Source organism: Typopeltis vanoorti, chromosome 11, assembly GCF_054136105.1.
Source record: "Typopeltis vanoorti isolate ZY-2024b chromosome 11, IOZ_Tvanoo_1.0, whole genome shotgun sequence".
NCBI classification, from domain to species: domain Eukaryota; kingdom Metazoa; phylum Arthropoda; class Arachnida; order Uropygi; family Thelyphonidae; genus Typopeltis; species Typopeltis vanoorti.
The window spans coordinates 122,698,892-122,718,185 of record NC_143559.1 but is presented as its reverse complement, the minus strand read 5'-3'; the positions used below and the strand labels follow the sequence as shown (position 1 = coordinate 122,718,185).

Here is a 19,294-nt window from a genome sequence, read left to right as displayed (position 1 = left end):
AGCTTATAACGTCTTGTAGTAAAGGTTAAGTTTGTGTGAGTGTGCACACACACACACACACACTCAGGGTATGAACATTGCTATATCAAATTGAGAAAAGATTAACAGTACGGTTAATGGCCTTAAGTTATCTCTTAGTCATGCTGGTACCTTTTCCCAGAGCATTTTTCTTCACATATTTAATAAACCGTTTTCAGATTTAGTATTCAAGTAACTTATCGCATATATAGCTTATATATATTAAGGCAGCAAACAAACTTATTCAATTACATTAATATAATTTACATTAATACAATTGATTGTATTAATGTAGCATTAATTTTTCAAGAAAGTTTAAAATATCCAAAATATTTAATCATTTGAAATATTTAAATTTCAAATAGAAAATATTTTGCCCAGGGCATGAGAAAATATTTAATGAGAAACAAGCATGTTATCCTTTGACAAAAAATTACATTGAATTACATTCTTTTCATGCATATTTGACTCGAGAGTAAAATATTTTTCTCTGGCGGTATTACAGAACAATACCGCTATATTACATGCATTAACATTACAGATATTTGTAGCATGTTTTTTCCACTTAGCATACTTGACGAGAATTACATTTGTTTTATCTATATTTTACTCTAGTGTAACTAAACAAATATATATATTATGGATTAATCAAAACTTTAACGGTAATAGGTCATTTAAGCATTTAGGAAAAAAATGCAACTAGAAAGAAGGAAATTAGTTTCCGCATTTTCCCCCTCTAAATGCCTCTCCATATCCCCCCGTTATAAAATACGAAAACTAATTTTATGTCCTTCCTAACGGCATTTTTCCCACTAATTCTGCATGTTAAAATCTTTAAGATCTTCTTCCGGGTCAGAGTAATAATAACATCCCGATTGATGATAGTGGAGCATTTCGCGCTAACTTTTTTTTTTTTTTCATCATACGTCTTGTCTATTAATATCTAGCAGTCGTTTGAAACAAACCAAAAATAAAAAATAAATAATTTTAAGTTATGTACAAAATTATCTTTCTTTTTTTTTATGAAAGAAAATACTTATATGGCCTTTAAATTATTTTTCCTAAATAAACAGTGTAATTATTCTACTCGTGTTACACAATAATATTGCGAAAACACGGAGTTTACAATAGTCTCTCCGGTTTGCTGAAGAGGGCGCTACAATGTAAACAAGCTGATCTGTCGGCCGCACTCACCCATGGTACTCACTCCCTGTACCAAGGTCTACCTTGCCCAGTACTTAAGCTAGACGTTACTTGAACCCGTACGTGGAAGCAGTGTCCCTAGTATTCATTTCCGCATGGTGAGCTACGGAAAGGAAGAGCATGATCAAAACAAGAATTGGTTTAAGAAAGCCCTCGTGCAGAGGGATATAGCGTCTTCAGGAATATTGCAGCGTATTGTATGGATCGATTTTCGTGTTTGAATACCTTCAGTTTGGAATTTAACCCTTTTGTGTATTAGTGCCGAACTAGGCCTATATCACTCAAAATGGCGGATTTGGAAGCCGTTCTAGCAGACGTTAGCTATCTTATGGCTATGGAGAAGAGTAAATCTACTCCTGCAGCAAGAGCTAGCAAAAAGATAATTTTACCAGATCCGAGGTGAGTATTCTGTGCTCCTTAGTTGACTTACTGTTGGCCTGATGAACCTCTTAAAAAATTAATTTCTAAATAGAGGCATTGGTATGGTAGGTGAAATCGCACTACCGAAGCTCAATATTGACCGTGTGTGACACAGTATGTGTATGTATTGGATAAAGCAGGTATTGATCCGGACTGCAGCAGCATGCGTGTGCTTTGACAGAGGAGCAAATTCTTGTCTACACTATAAAGTTAAGGGTTATTAACTCATTACTGTTCGTATACTTGCCAATATAGCATATATGAATGTGTAATGAATGAATAATTATATTTCTTGTATCAAATGATATATAAGAAATTTCTTATGTGTGGCATTCGCGTATATCCATTTTAACAGCTGTAAGAATTCAGTTATGTGTAGCGGAGGACATCTAATAGTATATAACACTCGGTTTAAGGTGATTTCTCGGATAAATGCTTTGTAACACTTGCTGTTTTAATTATTGAAGTAACTAAGATGGACTAATATATAGGACGGTGTCATAAGTTAATAAGCTATTTAAGTGCTCAGCCAGTTGCCAAACCTAATAAGATTTCGATTACCATTCAAATCTTTTCTAGGTTAAAAGAAAACGTAGCATCATCATCATTCGTTTGTAATGGTGATTTCGCTTTTTTTAAAGTCTTAACACGAGGTACCCAAACAAACTGTCATTGTGAACACAGTCAGCTTTTGAATAAAAGTTAAATATAATAAAATCGTTTCATTTTAATATTTAATTAATTTCAAGGCCAAAATAAATGTTGGTTATGTTGAAATCAAGATCTAAATATTATATGAATTATTATTTTATTCCCAGTTATTTCCAAACGTTAAAATAGTTTCTTTGTGGGGCGCTTGTATGTTTATTTAATTATGAGTTCAGTAGATATATTGAACTCATTAAATAAATTTTAATTCTTAATCCATTAAGTGAGGACCTAATAACAGAACCTAAACTTTAGTTAGATAAATTACGACTTATATAATTCCTGCTTTAGTATACTCGAGAAAAACGTGATTTATAGCGTGTGTGTGAGAGAGAGAGAGAGGGGGGGGGATGCAAGCTGTCCATATCATTTTAAATAGAATGAATAATTCAATGTGGTACTACACAGATGTTGAGATGTTGGCGAATTTTATTGTTTACTGTAATAATTAACACTGTGCTCCAGTATAATATACTTAGTGTGTGTATATTGTTATACTGGAACTGTGTATACTATCCACAACAGATTTATTATAGATTTATAGTAAATTTATAGGTGATCCAGAAGTTTTTTGAATTCTGACATCATAGAATCACAAATGAAAAAACACTGTTCAACAAAATATAAGTCATTGCATTGTGTATTCGGAATATCACTTATCTCTCCTGTATGTAGTCTGATGCTTTAAATTTGGGATTTTCATTTTGCATAATAAGCATGCTGGTCAGAGTGTATATGCAGTTAACAGACATACTGGTCTCATAGCCTTAAATTGCTTTGGCCACAATTCCAAGCAAACACTGATTCCTTTACATGGATGAGGTAGAAAATTTCAGCTCCTTGATTTCTTGTGAATGATGGGTATCTAGACTCATTTGTTGTGTTAAAGAATACCTGCTTTTGATATTCCGTGTAGTGCTTGATAGAACGTGCAGACCGGACATTGAGAATAGAAATTAGCATGTATGCCATGTATGATATCTAAATACAGCTTGAACTAGGTCTCAAACCAACTTAACTGCAAGGGATGCTGCACTCAGTTTGATCATTTTGATTCACTGATTTCTTTGTGTTATGGATTATTGAAGTATACCAGTTTTTTTGTTTGTTTTTTTATTGTGGATGAAACATTTGTTCCGAGGATAGGCAAACATTTCTCCACAGATGCCAATGAAATCAGTTCAGTGAAATATTTTAGTTTCTGTCAATTTTTACTAATCAGATGCAGTTGTTAAGTAGATTGTCTTAGGATGCCAAATGAAAGTTTAAAGATGAAATATTCATTGGCTTGATTCATATCTCAGGATGGACTATCATTAGTGCAGTGCTTTACTTCATATATTCTGTCCTTTTGCTTTGCCAACATTTTAGAGACTTGCTTTACCAAATGTTCCAGATATGATTTTTTCAAAAAAATAAAATAAAAACATCAATGTTAAATGATCTTCTTATTAAAAGATGAAGAATGTTATTAGTGGAAAAATGAAAGTTTGAAAATAACTAAGTTTAACTAGTATAACTAAATTATGGGATTTACTGGAAAGTTTAGAAATGAAGAAATGAATACCACAGAAAGACTCATTATAATGGTAATATAAAAACTGAAGATAATTACATCTGGAGAAATTAAGTTACTTTGAATAAGTATTTAAAGCACTCTCACTGAAAAAAATAGCAGTAGATAATGTATAATTATATTTCAGTGCTGAAGGTAGTATGAGACACCTTGATCATACTTTCACAAACATTCATGCTTTATGTGAGATGCAAACTATAGGCTTTTTCACCATATGAGCTTCTGGTGCAGGTGATATTTAATTTAAGAAAATACTGAAATATAGAAATTTTGCAGTGGTTATACTGCATAATTCTGAAAACTTGATCAGGAAGCTGAATTCTAATTGACTGCAAAAGCTTAGAATTAGAGAAATTTCCCTGTTAAGTATTCTAGGCAATATATATATATATATATATATATATATATATATAGTTTTGTCTAATGAAACATGTCAATTAAAATGTGCAAGTGCCTTCGTAGCACAATTGGAAGAACAATGTTATGTTCTGCCCCTTGATTGGAAAAGACCTAAGTTTGATTCTTGTCATGATGAGAGGAATCTTTATATGGGAATTTTTTAATTGAAAGCGAGTTAGCCGATCTCATACGAAGGTAGCAGGTTTTTTCCCTCCCGGAAACATGGATTTTTCATCCCGTATACAGACAAATTGGCCTTCAGAACATATGCAATTTACAGACAAATACTAGTGGGTGTTGGTAGCAGATGGCGTTGGTGTAGATGATGATAGTGGTGGTTCGGTGTAGTTGGTGGATTAAGTGGTGGAGATGGAGAGTTGAGTAGGTGCCTTGATGAGTCTTGTTCCAGTTCCTTGGAGATGTCACGAAATAATACATGAAAGAATGATCATTAACCCAGTTAACATACAATTTTTTTTTATTTTTAAAAAGAATTGCATGATTAGAACCGAGATTTAAGTAAAAAGGTTTTAATATAAAAACACAACTAGTTTCGGCTTGTAACAGCATTCATCAGGTGACATTATAAAAGAAAGAAAAAAGAAAAAACACTAAAACACTGAAGCTTAAATAAACTATGAACATCATAGAGAGTCTATACATAATTGACATTAAATCGTTGTAGTTGTATTTAAAGCTGTTCTTTCGTTTGTTGTATTGTTGGGAAAGTACGTGCTAGTAGCATCTCGTGAACGCCAGTACATGATGACAGCTGAATGAGTATCTGAGAGGTTGTAGCTCAAGTTATTATTTAGATGAACAGGATTGAAGATGATTTCCCTAGATTCCACAATTTTTCTCTCTAGTTCATCATTACAACGGAAGATGTTAGTAGATTTTTCCCAGCAGACTTTGGTTTTCATCATTAGGATTAGCCTAATGATGAAAACTTAACTTCTGGTAAACTCAAAATATCGATATATAGAAAGCCCACACATACCAACAGATATCTGCATAGTCAGTCCCATCACTTCCCTCCTCATAAGCTTGGAATAATTTCCACCTTGGGACATAGAGCCCGTTCTCTTCTGGATGACCCAAATGAATTTCTCACAGAAATAAACCATCTCCAAACTTCTTTCAAAGTTAATGGAATATTCCAAGAGAATCATTGAAAGATTCCTTCTTAATCCTCCTAGACATTGTTCAGAAGAAACAAATAGATTCAAAGGCAATATATCTATTCCTTACATAAGTACAGTTTCACATAAATTAGCAAAAGTTCTAAGAAAATACAATATCAGAACCTTGTTCACTCCACTTCCAAAGATCGGTTTCTTAATAAGCCTCCCAAAACCTTGTTATCATCATCTCAAATACCCTGGTGTATATAAAATATTGTGTGATTGTGATATTCCTTATTTTGGGCAGACAGACAAATCTGTTGAATTGCGTATGGAAGAACACATGAGGGACATTACTTATGAGAGACAGCGAGCCAGTGCATTATCAAGTCATATCCTTTTCTCGGCTAATCCTAATGATGAAACCCAAAGTCACAAAGTCTGCTGGGAAAAATCTGCTAATATCTTCCGTTGCAATGATGAACCAGAGAGAAAAATCGTGGAATCTAGGGAAATCATCTTCATCATTGTTCATCTAAATAATAACTTGAGCTACAACCTCCCAGATAGTCATTCAGCTGTAATCATGTACTGGCGTTCATGAGATGCTACCAGCATGTACTTTCCCAACAATACAACAAACGAAAGAACAGCTTTAAATGCAACCACAACGATTTAATGTCAGTCATATATATAAGTATACCTGGGGAAGCTAGGAAAAATTGGAAGATGAACTACAAAGAACACTCATAGTTCAGGATAAATCAGGTTGTCAAGAACAGAATTTTATATCATATTGTGAAAAAACCATACTTAATATGTAAATTAGCAGTTATAATTAAAGATAGTTTTAGCTATTTAAGTGTGAAATAGCATTTAAGTGTGAAATCAGACTGTTAATTCCAGCCACTATTTACATTCTGTATAGATCACATCAATGAAAAGTGATCAAATGTGATGTCAGAATAAGGGATATTAGTTCTGCTTTTTAATACATCTGTTAAGTCTTCAAGACTCATAAGTGAAATTAAATAACAACTGTTAATAAATAAATAAATAAAAATCCACTAATGCCTTTTATTCCCTACAGGGAGTAGGAGAGGCTATTTTAGCCCTGTCTAACTTTTCGAGACTGAGGGACAATTCAGTCTAAGATGAAAGATGCAATTCAGTCTAAGATGCATACCTTATCAAGAGAAAGTAACACTCTTGACAAGTGGAGAAAATTCTTCACTTGTCAAGAATTTTCCATAAAAAAAAAATTTGATCTGTATGTGAAATTGTTTTGCTCCAAGAGTAATGGAGGGTGGCTTTAAACATTTGCTATACTTGAAACACACACTCTGAGTATACTTCCTTTTACTTTAGCTGTTTTTTAAGGAAAAAAAAAACTGACATGAATTGTTTTAATCCTTGGTGGATTGAAATCATTCACCTTCAGTCAGCCAGCAGGCAGAAATTTTTAGACACCCTGTAATAACATATGATATAAGACAAGGATAAAATTTCCAAAACTTTGAATAAGTGTTAACCACTGAACCAACTTGGCATGTTTACACATCGATAATTACATGGATGTGAAGTGTCCATTGAAGTTAATATAACATTTTGATACCATTGAATTAAGATGGATACAAAGTATATATATATTTGATATTTTTATCTGTGAGGCCATTGTTGGTTATTCCTAGATTTTTGCTGGCGAAGATGTATACAGACTTGATGAAATATAATAAAGTCATGTTTTTTGCTCATATATATATTTTCCCTCTAGTGTTATGTCCCACTTGATGCATGGTCCACTGAGGGACCTGAGGAAGGTCCCCCAGCATATTATATAACATACAAAGAACTGAGACAAATAATCTGCAGCACTATAAATATTTATTGTGAGTGTACTGATGGAAATTAAAATTACATGTAGATTGATCTGACAGATATTTTGTTGAACTTTTCCATAATGTGATCATTAATAAATACATTTTATACTTTTTCAATGGGATTGTTTGGCTTTCTCCCAAAATTATAAACATGCCACTAATGGGAAATCCTTACATTATAGCAAGCAAACTTTTAATGGAATTTGCAAGTATGAGCTTTTGTTAAAGTGAATAAAAAGAAACAAGTCAATTTTTCAAGGAACATTAATTTTTGAAAAAGATAAATGGCCTTAAAGGATTTGTCATCAGTTGGAATATCCTTCAAACTGCTGCTTTTTAGCAAACTGAATTCATAGTTCTCATACAGACTATAACAGTAACTAATAGTACAGTTTGAGGGAATTACATTTATAGAGGAGTCTACACTTATGTCATCAAAACTCAAAAAGTAGATGCATGCTACTTTTTTGAATTCATAATGGTTTGTTAAATTCAAAAGAATTTAACAAACCATCACATGGAAAGATGCCATACTTAAGCAAGTAGATAGCTAACAGATTTAGTGATAGAACAGAATATCAGATGTTTGACAGTTACTAATTACATGTATATGGTGGAGCAGCATCTCAGAGAAGCAGCAGTAACAATTGAGGTGACAGAGGGTCTCTGTTCTTTGGGACACCAGTTTTTGATTTATGTACTTTTTTTCCTGTAAATAATGTTGATATAGTATCTCAGTATTTCAGCAAGAATACTACATTGACATGCTCCTCTATTTGACTTGGATTATGGAGAGATAAAAGGGGCAATTTGAGCATGGCATTGTTATGTATAAAGTACAATCATTTCTTGATTTATGTAATTTTGATTTAATGATTGAGGAATATATAAGATTAATTGTTACTCTAAACATAACATGATCAGTAACAGGCATTATGATAGATAACTGTATGATTGTGAGAGTGGCTTGAGTGAGATAATGCTGTGTGTCTATCTCATTTTTAGCTGCCTTTTCATTTACCTTATCTCAGCCTATTTATTAGTAAGCATATATCTTTTATGTTATCAATAGCATCTTTAGTTTCTATCTTATGCTAAACTATAAACTCTGAAGTTTAATTCCTAAAATAAACTAATCAAGATATTTTACATAAATAGATATCTACAGGCTTCTTGATTGGCTTAGTCCATGAATGAATTTTCTTCCATTTCTTATGGAAAATCAGCTTTTGATTTGTATGCTTTTAATTTGCTTGCAATTTTTTTTCAGGAACATACTTTGGAATGTAGAGATGAAAAGATGTTCGTTTTTTCAAATGAGATACAAGAGTTTGGATAATACCTTTTACAATTTTTTTATTTACATTTACAGCAACATTTTTTTTTATGAAAGCATAAGGACTTGCTGCAGTAACAAAGAGGACATTAATAAGTACAGATAAACAGGTAGCATCTCATTGACTAATCAAGGCCTTATTACAATGTTATGAGAATACTATGCATAGATTATCACTTGGATTTTGGGGAAGGTGGGGGAGGGGGAAAATAAATAAACCCTCTATCTTAGGTACAGAGACAAGTAATTAAAGTTATCAAATTATTAAATGTCAGTATGGGATTTTAGGAAATGTGAATTGCAGAATTTGGTGGATGGCAGGAAAAAAAAGTGATAAGACAGACACAAAGTTGGTGACAAGAATATCAAAATTGATACTAAGAAGATTCACAGACCTAAGAAGATGAGTGAAAAACAGGAAGCCATTTTTGGAAGTTGTGTAGAAACTTGAATAAGAAGTATATTTGGTGGTAAGTGTGGGAAGTAGAATGCATTGAGTTAGTGAGCATAAAGATAATGAATTTCAGGTGCACATTTTGTGATACCTAAGACAGACAACCTTCCATAAATTTTGACTCGAAGGTTCCGATAACTAATAATTCAATTATACACACGAGTCGCTTAAGTCCCTTTTTTGCAAATAGTTATCATTGGATTCTTGATATGTACCCTTGGAGTGTGTGTGTGGGGGGGGGGGGGGGGAAGAATATAGAATATTATAATATTACTACATGAAAAGATTACAACATTTGTAAGTTCCTATTGACAACTTTCCTCCAAATTAATCTTACCCCTTCAGGACTCCAACTTTGTCAAATCTTGTGTTTTGGTCTTCTAAGGCACTTCTTAGATTGAAACAATTTGTGCAAGTAATAAGTGGTTCATCTTTTGATTAATTGTAAGCCAGTCTTTGTTTCAGATATAGTTAACACTAATAATTTTCAGGACCAAACGCTATTCTTTACATTTAGAAAAGGCACATCTTAGCAAATGGAGAGAGAGTTGGGATAAGGATAGGGTAAGAGAGGAAGATAAATTTAGATGGTGGAGAGTAAAAGAGAAGATATACCAGAGTGGGTTTTTACTTTTTCAGTAAAAACTAAAATGGACTTTCTTCACACTGAGAAATGTATTAGGAAAAACAATTGCTTCTTGTAACTGGAGGTGGGCAGTTGTGCAGTATTGTGTGGGTTGGGAAGGAGGAGGTGTTATGATTGATTAGTTTCAAGGAGAGACAACTCCATCTGGGATACCTCCTAGGCATGAAAAATTATATGAGGATGCATGATGTTTATGCTATTAGCTGAACATTTCATTGTACAACTTTTCATGGGGAAACTATATGGCTTATCTATATTCCTTATATTTTTGCTTGATTTTTGGAATATGGATAATTCTCTGGTGTGTTTTGCTTTGGTGCATGCAGATGCTGCAGTTAGGGTAATAGTTGGAGAAAAGAAAGGAAAAAAAAAACCTTAGTATAGAGCAAATATAAATATTGCAGTCATCGTGACAAGGCTTGTCAAAACATCAGAAGATAAAAAAAAAATTAAATTAAAGAAAAAAAAACTTTATCTCCCCTTTCCCCATCAGTAACTATGCTTTTAGCAACCAAATTATGATCTCTAAGATTATTCTTCCCTCACTCCTACCAAAAATAAAATGCAAAACAGAGTTGGGGTAGATTCTCCAAAATTTATATGTAAAATGTTATTCCTGAAGTATTTATTCAGAGCACATTATCCAGTGTATGAGGTCTTTAAAATATAACAGCTTCATTTCTTGAAATCATGGCATACATTTACTGATAGATATACTTTATCAGGCAACTAAGTATTGGTACAGAGCATGGAAAATAGATTTACTCTGTTCTTATTCTTTCAGATTGTATTCACATAATGTCATGTAGACCATGAGTTAAAACAGTGTGGATAAACTACAGCCCATGGGCTACAACTACCTTCAAAGCAATTCTACCTAGGCTGAATTTTCTTTTTTTCATTTGAAACCATTTTATTTAGCCTATTTAATTCAAGGCTTAATTAATGCTCCTTGTTCTTGTATATAAATTGCATATGAATAAGTATCATCTTTGCAATTTGTTATTTAACCTAATATTACTCTTATTACCTTTTAAAATTTAAGAAAATTACTAACCAGATGCACAGCAGATGCTTTGAGTGAATTAAACTAATACAATTTCTTTGCAAATTATTGGCATAACTATCATTTGCAAAAAACAGCAGTGCAGGAAAAAGATGGCAAATTTAGCATGCTTAATGAAAGTGATGTACAGAAAGGTTGAAAAATCATTATTTTGCCACTGAAAATGAATCATAATACTTAACTGAGGAATAATCATTGCGCAAACTACCTATAATGTGTTAAGAGAATTTAGTGTGTGTGTCTTTTATATCTGTAATAGATGATTTGTATTAATTCTTGTATATAACAGATAAAATTTTGTATTTCTACATTCAAGTACAAAAGAATCCAAGACTTTTTTAAATCAGTTATTAAACATAATTTTACATTGACAAAATGTAGCTCACAGCATGTTATGTGTAGCCAATCCTGAAGGAGTAAGAAGTGGAGTATATATACACAGCTTAAAGAAAGTAACTTGACATATCATTAATATGTCTTGAAAGTATTAATTAAATATTGAAACAGTACTATTCTGTTTATAGACTAAATAAAATTCAAGTAATAATAAAATCACAGAAAATAATCTCTCTTCCCCACCCTCTCTGATATATATCTGCAGGATATATACAGAGCAGCTGCTTAGCAACCTCCATTATAGTGAGTTCATTACAACAAATCACCAAACAGTTCTAGCCAAAAAGCTCCATGGTATCAGCAATGTTCTAAACCACAATATATTGTATTGTAAAACAATATTTAATGCATGGGAAAGAGACAGAAAGGGCAGTATTTGGATATTCATTGGTGCATGTCAAGAATTTTTAAAGGAGAAGTAATCCATAGCATTGATATTCTTAAGAGCTAAAAGTGGGGGGGATATCACTTTTTATATTGTTATCTACTAATTTGCTATTCATTAATAATAAATTCCATATAATGATCATCTGCCAAACTTCCATATAATGATCATCTACCAAACTTAATGTAATGTGCACATGTGCACATTACATTAAAAATGAGAATAACCAAGGCAAGACTATCATTAATAATCTAGGTGACAAAAGTCAGATCACAGATAATGGTCAGGTTTGCATCAAGTACCTTCGTATAAATTCCTTCGTTAAAAATTATTTCTAGCTTTTTAGCCATTTAGGAATGTTTCACATGTTACTTGTTAAAATTTTGTGGCAAGTAATTGGTTCTGTAGTTTCTTCTATACAAAACTTTTCCCTTTCTTCCCTATTCCCCCCCTCTCTCTCTCTCTGATTACACTAATTTTATGATCATCTGCACAGAAGGATATTATTTAAATATCATAAAAGTTACCTATAAATCCAAGAATCATCTTAATTAATAACATATATTCCTCACACTTCCATCCGAGGCAGAAATTACTGAGATTTAGGGGACAGCAGCAACAATGTGCATGTGTGTGGCTACGGCTTGTCATAGCCAAGTAATTTTTCATCTTTGAAGTCTAATTAAATGCTTCTTTGTTTCCTTCAATAGGAAAGTAAATCTCTGCTTCTTGTTGGGTTCCCCATTTTGTGAGATGAAAAACTAGTTTCTAGAGGATAAACTCTGCCACCTCCACATGAGAGCCAATTCATCTCTGACTTAACAGCCCTGATAAATGTTCTTCAAACTTTAGATTATAACCCAAATCTTTCCAACCAACTGGGCAATGAAATTCATCATTAGCTCTGCTTATGCATTTGTTATCAGACATCCACAAGTCAAAATACTTGCAAGGTCCTCCCTATCAAACTCCACTTTAAATAGCTTATTATTTATGCATCATTTGCCACCCTTTCAGAAAATGCATTTCACTCAACCACAACTCAAAAGTATTTTTTGTTAGGAGAATGGCAAGTGTTCAGGAGTATTTGGAGAGAAGGACTGAGGGTAAAAAGAGAGGCCATTCTCTGAATTGTCTCTTATTACTCTGATTACTAGTATCAGGTTATTATCTTTAATGTTCTGTTATTAATGCCACCTGTTTTTTCCATGATATTTCTTGAAGACTTTCAGATACATGTTAAAATTGCTTTAAATATAGTCTTTTACATTGCTAATTAGTTTGGTGTTTTTGCTAAATTTTCTTCTACATTCAGATTTATTCCACTGGCTCTGTTCATACCCCCTTTCTGATTATGTTAGAGATTTCCATATTTAATTTACCACCTTCACTAAAAATTGTACTGTCTTCTTCCTATAGTGTTGGTGGATCCTTAACCATCACCCATAATGCCCATAACCCTCCAAGTATCCTTGGATTTCCTAACCATTATTCCTTTGTTAGTCAATAATGGTTATTCCTAACCATTATTCTATCCTAGGATAGAATGGTTAGTCATATGGTTATAGTATATTTTATATGTAAATTGTATTTCTTGGCTGGTTTTCCTGTTTTGAGGGGTGAAAAACCTTAGTTTTAGGTAGAAAAAAATCCTTCCAACTCTGTATGAGACCAGCTAACTCTCCTTCAGATGAAAAGCCCTGATAAAAGTTCTTCACATCCTAGACAGGATTTGATGAGAAATGAAGGGGGTTATTGAAACTGGATGAGCTACAGAGGCTCACAAAAACTTGTGTTAATAGCCAAAATGTTTCATTTGATTTTATAGTTAACCATTGAGAATTAATCTTGTACGTACATTCCCGCCTATTTTCATAGTCTCATCTTATTCTTGTCAACTTTATTACCATATTTGTTACACTTTTTCAATTTCATCAAGAAGAGTCTGTCATGAAGGTTTGTAATGGATTATTTGGATATATAGCACCATTTGCTTAAAGTAATTAACTGTTTAATATCACAGATAACAGCAGAAATAATGGACATTTTCTGCCTTACATCTGATTTTGCATCAGATAGTCTCTAGGGATATTCGATTCTAACTGCAGACTTGACAACTATAGGCTATAGTATTAATCTCTTTAATGTCTCATGAGTTTAGCATTTTGAACAGCTTTTCTCTTAGCTTTATTATAACCCATAAACTCTTAGTATTTGGTTAAAAATTTCTGTTGAATATGTTCTACTGCTGGCTATTTGGTTTTAATTTTTCAAAATAGTTATCCCAGACATATAGAATAACCTTTATTTTCACATTTATCATCTGACTCATTTTATGGTATACCCTTTCCTCTGTTTTGAAGCTTTTTCATTAGTCTTCAGAACATTTTTTCATCTTCAGGTATATCTTCTATATTCTAGTCATGACTTCTGTTTAGGTACTTTTACATATAACACAGCTTTTTGCATTTTTCTGTATATTTAGGCACAGGCTGATTTACTTGCCAGAACTTTTATTATTTATTCTTTTCTGTGCAACCTTTGATTTCTTGAGTATGCCATGCAATTATTTTTCTTTCCTTGTTGATAACTTCACTACTTGCTTTGTTGGTTGAATATCAGTTTTCTTCAGATTTTGCCACAATCTCTGAAGTTTGGTCTTGTTTTCAAACTCTTTCACCTCCTCCTGCCCACATATTTATGTAACTAAGTCTGAATTTCACATCTGAAAGCTTTTCAACTAATTATTTTTATTTTTTTTTTTTTATCTTCTCATTTTATCATGTTTAAATGAAACATGATCACTTCCAATTTCAAATCCCCTGTGTACCCCTGCATCTTGAGCCACTCTGAAGATCAGTGACTTCTCATCTGTGTGTTTTCTCACATGATCAGTGGTCTGTAACAATAGCTTACTTTATCATTATTTCACACAGTGTATATTTTTGATCTCAGCCTCATCATTACGAACTTTTGATTGATGTTTGTACCACATCAGTTTCAGCAGAACGTATAAAGAATTTGTACCACTAGAAAGTCTGGGAATGTATTACTGAAAATTTTCTGGACCTTATACCATTATGTAAGCATAACACAAGAAAAAAACTATAAATAGTTTGTATTATACAATAATAAGGGTTGTGTTAAAGTTGTTCATTACAATAAATACATTTTAATTTGAAGTTTCAAAATGCTTTTTATGTCCTAGTGCTAGCCCTTTTTTCAGCAAAACAAATGTTAAAATTTGTCTGACATGCCATGCTGATGTTCAAACAGCTTTGCCTGCCTGGTTGACCGAGTGGACAGCATTTCTGCTATCCACTCATGGAATGTTTACAAATGCCTTTAGGTGATAGGTTTTCATTTCTGTGCAAGATCATTACTCTGTTTACTAGACGCCTAAAGTGACTTGAGGAAGTACGTTTATATTTGGAGCTGAGTTACAAAGATTAAAGCTGTTTACAGTACTAATGTGCTATAAATTTACAATCTTCCTTGGTTGAAATTGTCATAAAAGTGACATTAGTTGAAGTCAAATTATAAACTTTCAGAATACTTGGAGATAAAATGCCCATCTTTCAGATATACAGTGGATATCAGAGCGATGTGTGGAAAAGACTCCTGATCGTTAATGTAAATATTAACTGCCTTCCCTTGGTTAAACATATGAATATTCAACCCATCTTCACTTAACATATAGCAAGGTTTATCATGCATGGAGCCATCTTTGTTCTACACATATCTCTCAGTGAAAATTAGCATTGCCTAGGTTGTTGCTTGGATTTATGCGGTGATGTGTTATCATTAAATACAACTGAGATGACTTCTGTAATACATACTAAAATATTAATGGAAACCCTAAGTAGAATATTTATATTCAATCTACATGATTAAACTTCTCTTTAAAATGATGTTATCCGATTTCACTGAGTGCCCCTGTTGACGAAGCTGAGAACAATCTGCTATCTCCAAACTAGTCTTCATAAGGTTTCAGCTTCTTGCTTTACATACCCACGAAGGAAAGTGGCAGTGAACGTGATACATGGCATGGGCATTCAGAAGTCTTTACCTTACCTGAAGAAAGTTAAAGCCCTGAGCCTTGATAAGACCTCATCTCGACTACTGTGCCCAGATTTGGTCACCTCGGTTCCTTTCTTGATGGGGAGGAGGTGGAGAGGATCCAGAGGCAGGTGACTAAGATGATAACAGGTCTATGGAATGAACCATATGAGAACAGGTTGAAGATTTGTGGGTTGCAGAAACTAGTTGATAGGCGGAGGAGGGGAGATATGATTGAGACATTCAAATTGCTAAAGGGATTCTATAGGATTAATTCAGAGGATATTTTTGAGATCAGGACTGGTGGTGGGAGAACTAAGGGACACCTATGGAAGCTGGGCAAGAGCGTGGTTAGCAGGGGTGTTAGAGCTGGGTTCTTTACTTTTAGAGTGGTAAATGAGTGGAATAAGCTGCCAGAGTCTGTTGTGGGTGCTATGACGGTGAACGAGTTCAAGACAAGGTATGATACTGTGAGAATGTAATCGCATAGTTGTGTGGACATGATGTTTAGGGCCTCCCTCGATGAGTCTAAGGACTCCTGGAGTCGCCCGAAATAATAATAAGTGTCTTTTTACTTTATTTAGTGCTAACACCGAGCAGTCTGGCCATGAATTTCTTGGCAAATGCTGCTGCTTGCTACCTTGGCCACTCAATTAGTTTTTGTTAGTGGGTGAAAATAATGTACAAAACATACACTTCAACGTGCAAGTGAACAAATATAGCCAGAATATAATTTGCCATAGGCTTGCACGGTTTTCGAAACGCGTTTTGGGCGACCTTGGTGGGCGTAACTAATTATTAATTGGTTATAATGATATTTCGGTATGTTTATTGATCACAGCAGGATTAAATGTATTTCGAAATACCGTGATAACTCTAACTTCAAAATATTCCACAAAAACGGCGAGACGCACTTGATGGCCAACGTTAAAGTGAAATATCGTGAAAATAATGTCAATATAGTAGCAGTGATACACTTACTATGATTATAGGGTAATCTAGGGTTAAATTAGAACGAAAACTTGTCAGTAGAGTAAATCCATTCAGACTGGTTTTATTAACATTCTCTCTCGTAAATAGCATTGTTGAAAATGGGCAACTTAAAGCTTTTAATGCACAGCGGTAGTATCAAATTCGATCTCTTCTGGTAAAAACTTTTCATTAAAATGCAGCATTTGCCTTCTTGAAAAAAAGAAAAAAAAATCAGTCATAGGCTTCATCTGATAGCCACAAACCATGTTGCAAAAACAAATAATTACTACTTACAAGAGTTAACAGTTCTCACTCTCAGAGGTGCTTTTCAAAAAAGGGAGGGGAATCCTTCGTTGACGCAAATAGATCTGTGCAAGGAATGCGAAATTATTAAAGAAAGAAGTGGGATTCGAATAAATATTTTGCGGAAGGGAAACTAAATCTGTACGTATAGTTCCATTTCACAACGTTACTTTAGATACCTGTTCGAAATCAGTGCCGTAAGGCGAGCTGAGGAACTCCCCCTGTGTGCAAGTTTCTACAAAAATGCTGTAAAAAAATACTAAAAAAAAGTGTTATTATTATTTTTAAATAATAGTTTTTAAAAGAACGATCTCCAAATAAAAAGTAAAAACTAAAACCATTTATTTGTTGTATTTTAGCCAGCTTGGGCAATGAATGTCAAATCTGGAAGTCTAGCCATCCTGTCTTCTGTAGCTGAAGTCACTTTCCTGTCTAGGATTTTGCTTCCGTCTCATATTTAAATTTCCTCCTAACAATACCTCTCACTTCCGTAAATACCATTTTCCCACAGTTGCTGATCATCTTCTTTATACTGCTTTCATCACATCTGTCATTTCTCCCTAATTTCATTACCCATCTACCTTATATTTCTCCTTAACTCGAAATTCGGTGGGATATTTCTTTTTTCAACGATCCCCCAACTTAAACACTTTCACTCACCTAATACCAGGATACGTTTCTCCTGTTGTATCTGACGCACAATGTCCCTTCAATGTTTAGGCATGCGCTGCTTCCCACGCTTGAGCCACATGATAACACGCTTAACTGGTGTGTGTATTCATACTGTTTATAATGTGGGTTCATAAATGTTGCCATCCATTTCTAGTTTTGATGAAATTAATTTTGTATTCGTAGTGCGCTCTGTCTGTCTGTCTGTCAGATGCATATTCCCAATTTGATTTCTGCTGGAGGAAAGCTGTGGTTATTAGAAGAAAACCTGTTATATTCTGAGACAAACTAGTGGAGTTACTTATATTTAAGCACATTATTTTTGCACACAATACCAGAGGCACTTCAAATAGACGGATTTTGACGAAATTCGATATTTTGAATGTTGTAAGTTTTGTTGAGTCCTGTTTAGGTGCGTTTCTCAAAACCTATACCTTCGTTTATGTCCATCAGTAGGCAGGGTTGTTCATTCACATGCGTTTTGGTCAAATGTTTTGAAAATTGGTATTTAGAATCCTTACTAAAATTAGTAATTTTTGGTCATTTTATAATGGAAAATACTTTTTTTTTTTTTTTTTTTGTATATAATAATAATACAAAGTAGTAATTCTGCTTTAACTAGATGGAATTTAAGAAATTTCATATTTAGAATTTCTACCAGAAAGTGTCCAATCACCTCAATTTTGGTATTCGGACCATTTTTATTGGCAAAATTGGGGGAAATGATGCAAACTTATATTTTACAAATGACAATAAACGGTCTAACGTACATAAGCCAAGGTTCATTAACTGTTGTTTTAATGAACAATGTTACAGTACAAAATAGCAATAAGAAACGCACCTCTTGTTGGATTACTTGCATAACATCATGAATTTGTTTGCCTTAAAAGATTTAAACCAGAGCTTAATGTATGGTTCATTTTGATACACCAGTTTCTTATCTTTTCCTTTTTTCTTTTTTTCTTCTGGCTGTAGAAAAGACGACTTGTTGTAGCGAATGGTAATGTAAGAATTAAATCAGTTTAGATTATCACATTAAAAGCAAAAATGAATTCATCTGATTCATAAATTTGCAACTCCAAAGCTATAAACAATGTTATCATAAGAGCCTCCGTTGCTCGGTAGATATAGGCGAAGCCCTTTGGTCGGAAAGACCTGGGTTCGATTCCCGTCAGTGACGTGAGGAACCTTTATCTGGTCTCTTTCGACGAAAGGTGAATTAACCGGTTTCATACGGCGATAGGGATTTTTTTCCACCCGGATAAAATTAGGGGGAGATTGAGATGGTGTCGTATTGTACTTCCCCGTAAACGGGCCATCACGGCCGTTGTGTCATCCATCATCTTACGAAATAATAATGTTACCTTATTTACTGTTGAATGAAGAGATACATGTTTTAACTTATGGTAACATTTCTTCTTCCGTAACGCTAGTCTGCTAGAATTAAGACTAAGACCGTTATAGGTTCGATTTCAGTTGGCAACTAGAAGAACTTTTTTATACTTTTTTTTTTTAAAACCGGTTCTGAGTTAGTGGATCTTTAGTACAGTTGAATAGATTTTTTCTCAGAAGAAATTCATGGTTTTAATCGCAACTCAGAAAGATCACCCTTTGAACTAACATTATTTCAGACCATAAATACCATTAAGGAACATCGCAGTTATCTGATGTACTCTCCTC

General features: G+C 33.5%; 1 protein-coding gene across 1 annotated transcript in view; it reads left to right on the top strand.

Moving 5' to 3' along the window:
• The first annotated feature begins 1,507 nt into the window (after positions 1–1,507).
• The window catches only part of Gprk1 (G protein-coupled receptor kinase 1), a 598,843-nt gene continuing 581,056 nt past the window's right edge, over positions 1,508–19,294 (top strand). The window contains exon 1 of the mRNA XM_090400057.1: positions 1,508–1,620. Coding sequence (XP_090256183.1) covers positions 1,508–1,620 — 113 coding nt within the window. The remainder of the gene's footprint in view (positions 1,621–19,294) is intronic.